Source organism: Olea europaea, chromosome 18, assembly GCF_002742605.1.
Source record: "Olea europaea var. sylvestris chromosome 18, O_europaea_v1, whole genome shotgun sequence".
Classification (NCBI taxonomy): domain Eukaryota; kingdom Viridiplantae; phylum Streptophyta; class Magnoliopsida; order Lamiales; family Oleaceae; genus Olea; species Olea europaea.
Genome location: NC_036254.1, coordinates 18,901,633 through 18,912,280, shown reverse-complemented (window position 1 = coordinate 18,912,280; position 10,648 = coordinate 18,901,633). Strand labels below are relative to the sequence as shown.

The 10,648-nt window shown below is 32.8% G+C and overlaps 2 protein-coding genes across 3 annotated transcripts in view; one reads left to right on the top strand and one right to left on the bottom strand.

Moving 5' to 3' along the window:
- Positions 1 to 6,891, bottom strand: part of LOC111366828 (SAL1 phosphatase-like) — a 14,034-nt gene extending 7,143 nt beyond the window's left edge. The window contains exon 1 of the mRNA XM_022987523.1: positions 6,728 to 6,891. Coding sequence (XP_022843291.1) covers positions 6,728 to 6,891 — 164 coding nt within the window. The remainder of the gene's footprint in view (positions 1 to 6,727) is intronic.
- A 524-nt stretch (positions 6,892 to 7,415) lies between these two features.
- LOC111367671 (U-box domain-containing protein 26-like) lies at positions 7,416 to 9,235 on the top strand. Of its 2 annotated transcripts, XM_022988660.1 has the most exons (2): positions 7,416 to 7,748; positions 7,932 to 9,235. In XM_022988660.1, the coding sequence occupies exons 1-2, from the start codon at positions 7,736 to 7,738 to the stop codon at positions 9,047 to 9,049; spliced, it is 1,131 nt and encodes a 376-aa protein (XP_022844428.1). In that variant the 5' UTR covers positions 7,416 to 7,735; the 3' UTR covers positions 9,050 to 9,235. The 2 variants fall into 2 exon arrangements, with proteins under 2 accessions (XP_022844428.1, XP_022844427.1); XM_022988659.1 differs by having other exon boundaries at positions 7,418 to 9,235.
- The last annotated feature ends 1,413 nt before the right edge of the window (positions 9,236 to 10,648 follow it).

Sequence of the window (10,648 nt, the reverse complement as noted above, 5' to 3'; positions counted from 1 at the left end):
AAAATTTGATTATGATGTTTGACTTATCATCAGATTTAGTGTAAATTTGTAAATTTTTTTATAGTTTGATTTAAATTATTACCTGTGATGCTAATCCAATGGCTTGTGAACTGTCCTCTTATATATGTGGCCTTTGAACGTTGATCTGTTATCTGTAATATTGATCAAATAACATGTGATAAATTCTTTTGGATCCGTGACCTATAGACATTGATCTGTTACCTATGTAAAATGACTTTTGTTACATGTGATCTGTGAATTGTTACTTGTGACCTGTGAACTTGAATATGTGACCTGTTATCAATGCACAAATATATCTGACATATAATCTGTGACAAGTTAATATTGAATTGCAGCTTGTTGACATTGATATGTAACCTATACAATATGACTAGTAACATGTGACTTGTGAATTATGACCTAAGAATATGTATTAGCGATTTGTGATCGATTTTATTTGATCTGTGATATATAGATATTGGTCTGAGACCAATGCATAATGACCTATGGCTTGTGACATGTAAACTGTGACCATATATATAATATATGTATAAGAAACCTGTGACTTGTGAACTATGAACAAACTTTTAAAGTTTGTGACCTAACCTTTTAAACTTTTAAAGTTTTGCACAATAACACGTAACTCGTGAAGTGTGACTTGTGAACTGTAATATGTTGCATGTGAACATAAATAAGTAATATTTGACCAGTTTTATTTGATATGTAACCCGTGGACATTAACCTGTGATCCATTCACCACGAAATTGTTAGTCACTATTACAAATTTAGTCACGATCTCATATTTTCGAAGGTCACATTTTGTTACAAATTATGTATTTTATTGTTCACATATTATCTACTGACCACAAATGAACCCAATTTATCAGTCACACTCAACTAAATTGGTCACAAACCCTCTTTATACAAACTCAATCCTAGCCTAATCCAAACCCAGCAGCACAACCATCACATCCATCGAAAATTCCCAACTACCATCTTCATCTCCAACGCACCACAACCCCCCACCAAAAAATCCCCAGACTCATTGACACCATCACCTCCTTAATTTGAAGCTGCCAATTTCCTCGCTCCAAAAATCGAAACCTTCAGACAGTCACCTAAGAAAATCAATGAGGAAATAGCTAAGGAAATTGCAAAGGACTGGAAGGGCTTTCTCGTCATCGTTAAGCTCAATGTCCAGAACCATAGGCCAAGGTCACAGTTGTCCCTTTTGTCGCCGCCTTCGCAATAAAGGCCTTGAAAGAGCCTGAGCGTGAATGCAAGAAAGTGAAGAACATCAAGCACAATGAAAATATTTCTGAAACAGAAAGGCATCGCGTTGCGTGCAATAAGGTGCCACTGCGCACAATGGTACTACGCATGCAGCAAGGTGATGCTACTCGAGGGTAGATCTAGAGCAAAACCGCCAGATAGATAGGGCAGGGGGTTGTAGCCGTCGTTGGAACAAGTGGGTAGAGAGAAAAGAGAGATACAGAGAGAAGTGAGGCTGGGAAAGCAGGGAAATGAATCTGTTTGGGAGTGAATTGGGGGTGGGAGGAATTTAATTTTATATTATTATAAATAATTAAAAGATAAATTGTCACATGATATTTGAACAAAAAACTTCTAAACTTGATTTTTGAATTGAGAAGTTCAAAAATCTGCTTCCATGTAATTTTCACTTTTTTTTTTTTTTATTTTTTTCAAAAAATGGGGCTCAAACAAGGGAATAACTGCATGAAATTTATATTTACAAATAAAACTAAAGTTTTTCTTTAGAAAGTAAGAAAAATAAATTTTTGTAGATAAAATACAAAAATTTAATACAAAAATTTATTTTTGGGAAATTAATAAACTGTGCATAAATGATTACATTTTATTTTTAGCCATACATTTAAATGAATGTATAAATAATATCTACTTATCCACGATTCTTTTTCTATTTATAAATTAAACCATGTTCAGCTCTCGTTTAACCCCCATTATTTGAGATATATATATATATATATATATATTAAAAAAGAAGAAAAATTTTAAATTTACGTATTGGAAAATGTGTGGTTTATAAGAGCAAGAAAAGTAGATTATAATTTTAATGTGGGCCCAACAGGCCTTAAATTCTTGTCAAATTTTTTGTTTGAATCCCCCGCCACCCCCTTTTTTTCAAAATATGCTTTTTGCAAATAGTGTTATGGTGAATAATGTGTGATTAAAAAAAAATTGAGTTTGTTTGTAATATTATTTTAGTAAAGAATGCGTGATTGAAACAAGATCAAATTATTGTTCGAAAAATACATTTTGATAGAAAAATGAGGCTCATACGAGGGCTTTAAACTGCAAATCATTGTTGGTTTACTACAATGTGCATTAATAAATTAGGGCCTTCTTATCTAAGCTTGGTCCAAGACAATCCTAACAAAGGGCGCTCAAATAAGTGAATTGGGCTTACTAGAAAGAGCCCATCATTTAAACCTAGTTCACAGTTGTTTGTCAAAGCTTTGATAAAAATTTATGAATGTGTGAATTTCGGGATAGGGAAAAAAAAAAAAAATAAAAAAAAATTGAAAAACCGATCAAATCGATCAATTCAAACCGACTCGGTTTGGTTTGGGTAACTGTAACCATGAAAAAGTTGGATCATTTTGGTTGCGGTTTAGTAATCAACCCATCAATTAATCGACCAAAATCGTTTTTTTTTCTTTTTCTTAATAACCAATCAAATCGATCAATTCAAACCGACTCGGTTTGGTTCGAGTAACTGTAACCATGAAAAAGTTGGATCATTTAGGTTGCAGTTTAGTAATCAACCCATCAATTAATCGACCAAAATCGTTTTTTTTTCTTTTTTTTCATTTCAAAAATCATAATTTTTAAACTCAAATAATAATAATAACACATATATAATTATTTCCCAAATAATGGGTTTATCATCTACACTTCTTCTATCAAAAATCTAAATTCCAAAAGGAAAGAAAAGTAGGGTAAAAATTTGATTGTTGTAAACTCCAAATTCAGATTGTAGCTTTACTTTTCATTTTAGCAAAATTGTTTATTGGTAAGTATTGGATATATAGGATGATTTTAGAAAAATCAACCTTGTCAAGCAAAATAAATAAATAAAATATATAAATAGGCAAACAAATTTTTTAATCTAAAATAGGTAGGCAAAATTTTTTAAGTTGTACTAATTTTCAAGCCGACCAACCAAACCAAACCGATTTAGTTTGATTTGATTTAGTTTCAACATTTGTATTAGGCTGGAATTTACCCAAACTGACCAAGTCGGTTTCGATTTTGGGTTGGATTCAAAACCAACCCAATCCGAACAATGCCTAGGCCAATGTATGATGGTAAATTTAGACCTTGTGCTGATTTTCATTATTTTTAAAGTACATTTTTCTCACTCTTTTTTTAAGCATACATTTTTCAATAAAATAATATTACACGTAAATTAAAAATTTTTCTTTATTTTTTAACTACACAATCTTCATCAATCTATTATTTCAAAATACATTCTTAAAAAAATAATGTGGTTTAAACAGGCTCTTAACAAAAATTATGGGATCTCGTGAAATATTAGTTAAAATAAATTGTTGACTTTAACATCAAATTTTAAAGTTTTTTCAAACAAACGCTTTGTTAAAAGACTTTTCGTAGGTTCAAACCAAGCCTTTTGTAGCAATTATTAATTTCTAGTAGTTTCTACTATTATTATTATTCATATAATTTATTTCTAGTAGTAGTTGGTTGTTCTAAGAATTATATATTTAATTATAATAATTTGTTACCGTAATTTCATTTAAGAATAATAAATTGAAAGTTATATCTTGATATCATCATTTGTTCTACTTAATAATTGGTGAAAGCGATTGCAATAAACATTGGTTAAAGGGATTGACAATTTCTCGGTTTCTTTCTCAATTTTATTTTCGTTTTCTCAAAAGAGAGCACATCCAACCATAAAAATATAGGAAATTTGACCGAGACACAACAACAAATGCTTACATTCCCGTTGAACATTTTTAAAATTGCATGAAGGAATAACCATAAAATTTCTCTTCTAAAATATTAGCAATTCATACGATTAAGGGCGGGGCTAGCACCAGGTAAATTCCTACGGCGGCTTATGTTGGCTCTATCGAAAAATTTCGACCGTCTAGCAAATACGCCGTCCTCACCTGGATTTTTGTATTTATCATTGCATACGAAAGTGAATCTATAAAGTATTTTCCAGTAAATACCAAAATGAAGAAATGTTGAATATGAGAGAAGAGTGTGTTGGACATTTTAACTTAACCAATTCTTGTGTTAATGGCGCATCTTAGCAAATGATACAATATTAAGAGACGCTCCTCCATGTTTAAAATTGTGTGTTTAAGCAAATGAAACCACTTCAAGAATTGCAATTCAAGTCCTCCAAGTTTATATTTTCATCATTTGAGTGTCCCAATTTTCTTCTTTTACTGATCTTCGAGAAGAACAAATGATGGAAAGAAAATCCCTAATAACAAATATTTTGAAAACTAATTATTTAAAATAATTATATGATGAATTACCTATGCTTCCACCCAAATTTTTACTCTAGGTGTCTTTAATTTTTGAAGGGGTTGAACGAAGCCATCGAGAATTAAAGGCCATGACTACAAATAGAGAGTGGAGTATAATTAGCGTTAGAAGTGCCTACTATTGAGTCAACAATTCACTAAGGGTCTATTTGATTGTAAGAATAAAATTTCGGTGGAAAGATAACGAATTCCAAGAAATTGATTGACTAGAATTTGTTTTTTATGAATTATCAATTAAATGTGTTTGATTAGTATAATTTTTTACCATTAAATTTTTTAAATTTTCTATTTTTTGGTGTTTGTTTGATTTTGTTTTTCATGAAAATTGTCAATTAAAGGGATACAATTTATTACAATTGGGAATAGGATTTGTTCCAATTGCCAAAAAAAAAAAAAAAAAAAAAAAAGGCTTGAAAACCTATTTACACCAAAACCAAAGGAAAACCAATTTCTTGAAAACCTGGAAAAAGGGGTCACATATGGGATTGGGTAGAAAACCAATGTAATGAAAATTTTTACCCATCGAACATACTATTTAGATGGAAAATGGAGTCTATCAAACAGGCCCTAAAATCTTCTCTCAAACTTGTAATGGATGCTTGAACGACAATCAAGGAAGTTGTTGGCCCCACAATACTTGCAAAGTTTTACCATTCAAAAAAAATTATGCTTCACGTGAATTTTAAAAATTTCATGTCGAAAGAGTCATTTCTTCCTATCTACCAAGACAAATAGTAAGATTTATTTTTCAAGAATTTATAACAAAAAAATTGAGTTAGACTAACCTAACTCTAAATTAATAATAGATATGTAGAATAGTCAAATATTCTATAGCAATAGAGGTCTAATTCGATTTGAAGTTGATTCAACTTAATAACCTATTATTCTCCAACATAAAAAAGGAAAAAAAAATTCTTATTCTCATAATAATTATTTAAATTCGAATGTAGAAATTACTTTATGGCCCCTATAAATTAATGCATAGGGGAATCAAATAGTTGCCTGCCAAAATTATGAGATCTTATTCTTACATTGTCACAACTTTAAACGAAATTTTTGTTCTGAATAAATTTCAATGGGGATGCCTGCAAAAGTTAAGAGAATACATGTAGTCAAAATTGGGAATATAGGCAAATATTCGAACCCATTTAGTTGATTATACTTTAAGTTTGGTATTATTTTGGATTCATGATGCTCATGTAAATTCCTTTCTCGTCGAGACTTGATTGTAATATCTTTACATCCTCTACTGTCGTATTGTAGCTTAATTAATTAGAATTATCTCGACAATTGATAAATTTTATTATGCATTTCTAATTCTTTAATTCAATAGTAATCTCGTAAATCGTTATTTATTCCATATCTAATTGATAAGAAAATTTGTTTGTACTTTCTCGATAATTCCTCATCTTACGTAGTACCTCGTCCTTGTCTCTAACTCCATCTAGCCAAGAAGATTTCAATTCAAACTGGGAAATTTGCAGCCACGATACTACACCTTTTGATTTTAAGCAAACTTTGCCTAAACCTTCTTTTTGTTACACCCACTGTACCAAACATTTCAAAAACTCACACTTAGAGTCGAAACGGATGATCACTATTAGTTTGGTTGTTGGTTGACTCAAAAAATTGATTTTAACCAATTTTGAAGGGGGCAAAATGATTAAAACAAAAAACAAAAACAAACCAAAAATAAAAAATGACATGCCCTGCCCCACAAAAAAAGGAAAAAAAGTACCATTCATATCTTCACATGCCACCCCAAATTAACCCACCACCATAGTCGCCGCCATCGCACCGCTTATCTCCACCACAAAACTTTCCATCTTTTCCTAAATTTCATCATCCCAAATCACAAACCATTATTGAACCAATCAAAAAACCATTTTTTTCCCATAAAGATTTTTTTAAGACAATGTGATCTATAGTGGCAAAAACCCTTATGGCCCCACCCACCCTCTCGAACCACCATTGATCGACTCCTACACCACAAGCGCTCAATATGATGGTGATATTTCAATAAAATATGACCAAAACATCAATGGATTTTTTTTGGAATTTCGCATTCAGTCATGTGTGAATAGGGGCTCTCATATCCAATTCAATTAATGGTATTCCCATTGTTCAATCCACAATTCACATGCGGGAACTCATATTCATACTTAGACGACTGTGGGTACACAATTAATTGATCCAATTGCTGCTCAATTGTCTCATAATTCGATCCCCAAAGTAGCAACTGGGACGATTCCTTCAATTGCAATGACGGCCAAAATGTTGTTCCTCTATCCAAGTGATCCTCTGGCGGCCCAAGTGGGCATCCCATTACTTGCTTTGTGAGAGCTGAAAGGCTTCCCAATGGTAGCTCGATTATTTACATAGTAGATCACATTGACTTGAAAAGAGATGATGAATTTGGGGTGGGGTAGGGTAGGGTAGGGTACCCGGGGGGAGGGGGATGGAGTGATGAATAGAACCTTCTTTTTATTTATTTTTTTGGGTGGGGTCAGGTGTTTTTTTTATTTTTGATTTATTTTAATTCAAAGTTACTATTTTCCCCCTTTTAAATTGGTCAAAATCAATTTCTTGAGTCAAACTAACGGTCAAATTAATAGAAATCATCCATTTTGACTTCATGTGCTAATTTTTGAAAGGTTTTGTACTATGACTGCAATAAAATAAAAGATTAAGGAAAGTCCGATTAAAATCGAAAAGTTTGGTACCATGACTGCAATTTTCCCATTCAAACCTGTCATTATGATTTGGTTTGTTCAAACTTTCATAGACAATAACATCTCGTTTTCTAGAGTGGTTCAGTTTGACTGGCACATATCTAGTAATTAAGATATGGGCCAAGAAAAAGTAGGTCCATTTTGCAATTATTCTATAATTATTATCTGCAAATCCCTTTGCCATCTCCCCCACCTCCAATAGAAGGGGATAACCCCTCCAATGTCTGTTCATTTCTTGTGTTTGTAATATTATTTGTATTCTGCTCTAATTCCCCATTGGCTTTTGTATACCCATGTGTTTGTATTCAATATGTACTGCAAATTTACAAGCTAAGTCACCCTCAACACCCCACCTCTCTCACCAGGACAACATGATCCGGGGTTGAGTCGAAGACCAAGAAGGGAGTTAGCATTCTACTTTCGGCTATATCCAACCTCATGGAAAAAGAAGGTCTAGAATCTGATCTAGTGTAGAACTTTTTTGTTTCTTTGTTTTTTTGTTTTTTTGTTTTTTTTTTGGCTGTTTTTATGAATTCTTGATTGTTCATGGAAGCGGCCGAAATGATTATACCTCCTTTGTTTATATGCCCCATAAGTCTAGACTTGTTTAGAGACCCAGTTACTCTGTGCACAGGCCAAACCTATGATCGGTCCAGCATAGAAAAATGGCTAGCAGCTGGGAACTTAACATGTCCAGTCACAATGCAGAAACTCCATGATCCTTCTATAATACCGAATAACACTCTTCGGCATTTGATCGATCAATGGCTCAATTCGGGTACTCAAATCGATCCGGTTTACCTTCACATAATCAACTCTGATAGTTCGATTGCTGCGATCAAGCACAATCTTGAGTCGAATGAATCCACATTGGAGAATAAACTTGAAATACTGGATATCATCTGTTCTTTGGCAGATGAACTACCCCTGCAGAATTCTTGTTTGATACAATTAGATTACTTTTGTTTATTGTTAGAAGTGGTTTTCAGAAAGTCAGAAGGTTTACATTTTCAAGAAGATTTGAGGTTTATAGAAAAAGCACTTATTTGTGCTCTTAAGTTGTTGCCGTTTAGTGACTTGGGGGCCATAAACATGCTCAAAGAGGAGTCTAAATTTTCTTACTTTGTTTTTATCTTTGAAAACGGCAACATGGCTATCAAGAAAAGCTTGTGTCATTTGGTGGAGGCAATTGCAAAAGGTTTAGAGACAAAAGAGCTTTGCAATAAACTTGGAACATCAGTCAATCTTTTGCAAGAAATAATTCGTCTTGTTCGTGACAATTCCGAGGCTGCAGAAGCCGGGGTCAAGGCCATATCAGCATTATCATTGACAGAATCCAATCGCGAAAAGCTAGTAAAAGAAGGTGCAGTCGAAGAACTTGTGATACATATTTCAAGGTCCAAAAGACACGAAAGAAGCTTAGCACCGATGGCAGTGTCCGTAATTGAGAATCTTTTAACCGTAGAGTGCGCAAAACAGGTGATTATTAATCACCCCTTTGGTGTAAATGCATTAGTCAAGTTGGTTTTCAGAGTATCAGATCATGAAGGAAGTGCGAGTGCTGTAAATTCATTACTAATTATATGCGTTGATTCGAAAACTGCTAGGGAGGAAGCAATTTCTAGTGGAGTTTTAACTCAATTGCTGTTACTTCTTCAAAGCCAGTGCAGTGGGAGGACTAAAACAAAGGCAAGAATGTTGCTTAAGTTGCTCAGATCAAAGTGGAATGAAGACTCAAATCATGCCTTGTAACTCGTAAAAATTATGGGATCTCCATATTTTGTATAGTTGATTACAAATTCTAAATCACCCTACATGAATGATTTAGAATCTTTGTAACTAGTTAATGTTAGAAAAAAACAAAAATTAGAATCTTGTCCATTGTTTTTAGTGTACTTCAACTGTTGCCTACAGAAATATCTTAAATGTTCTCCTAAACGGTATTTGCATCCATTTGCTAGCTCTTCGAGACGATGAGCTTTTATCAAAATGTTCAGTGTAGTGTGTTTATAATTAAATAAATTTAAAGACAATCAAGTGCAGTAAAATACTTAACTAATACAACTTTTTCTGGGTACCATAATATTGTAGTCTCAACTTGTGAATCGAGTGTTAAATTGACAATTGTATGACGCATTTTCCTATGGGTTGAGATAAATGCTAGTTGGGAAGGTTGAATTAGGTAAGTACTATAATTTGTTTATTAATTTCCCAAAAAAAAGTGGAGCATTATTGCTTAAATAATTCATATGGCCCAACCTAAAGAAGGGATTGGTTTAGAAATGATAATATCACCCGTTAAAAACAAATAGAATGTCACAAATGAAGGACAAAAAGATGATCTATAAAAAATTAAAGTTGACATGACATCTAGACAAACACATTGTATGAACTACAGGTAAAGAAAATGGGGACCTGATGTGACAAGCTTGAAAAAATCCAACTTTCCTTCCTTGCATACTTCACTTGAAAGCGCGTAATGGTATTCATCATCAATCAAAGTCAAATATTTTTAGAGCCTTCTTTGAGTTGTTCCAAACGTTTATACCATATTTGATAGTTGATACGTAAAATTTAAAAGGATAATGTGCAAAAGAGATCCATTTTTTTTTAATCTTCACACCTATGTCCTAGATCTTTTAATAAGTCGGGCTAAAAGATCGTTGGATGGTTTTCATCCAATTGTCCATTATTAAATTTGGTAAAAATAAGGATTAGTCAATTAACAGACTACAAAAATTGTCATGTGGTCCTTTGGTTGTACATTTACTAAAAAGTTTGGGACATAGGTGATAAGTTTGGAAGGTTTGGGATTTGACAACACATTTTTGAAAGGTTTTGAACCCCTACTACAAATTTCCTAATTAAAAATGTCTAAATATATCTATAGTTCCAATCTCGGCACATAAAAAAAATGGCCTGCACGCAATTTGAGTAGACAAGCCATGTCATAGTGATAGCAAAGTCTGTCTCGAGTCATGTCAGGCTTGATTGTAGAGGCTCACGACAACATAAAAAAGAAGTAAATATATATTTTTTTATTTTGTTCAATATGTGTGTATATGTGTATATATAGCTCATAAATCGAGAGCAAGTTAAATGTCTCATCGAAAATTTTCAATCATACATTAATCATGCATCGGCTCGAATAAGAATTGATTCAATGTTTTTTGGTCGATAAGATGGTAAGATACGTAGTAGACCTTCTTAAAGGCAGCAAGAATCCAACTCAATGTGCAGCCCGTTTTCTTTAGAATTTAAAGTCAAGAAAATAGAATTATGGTTTCTAGAAGGGACAATGGCCTGTGAGGAGTTACAACTTTCAACATTAAGCCACCACACCCACTCCAT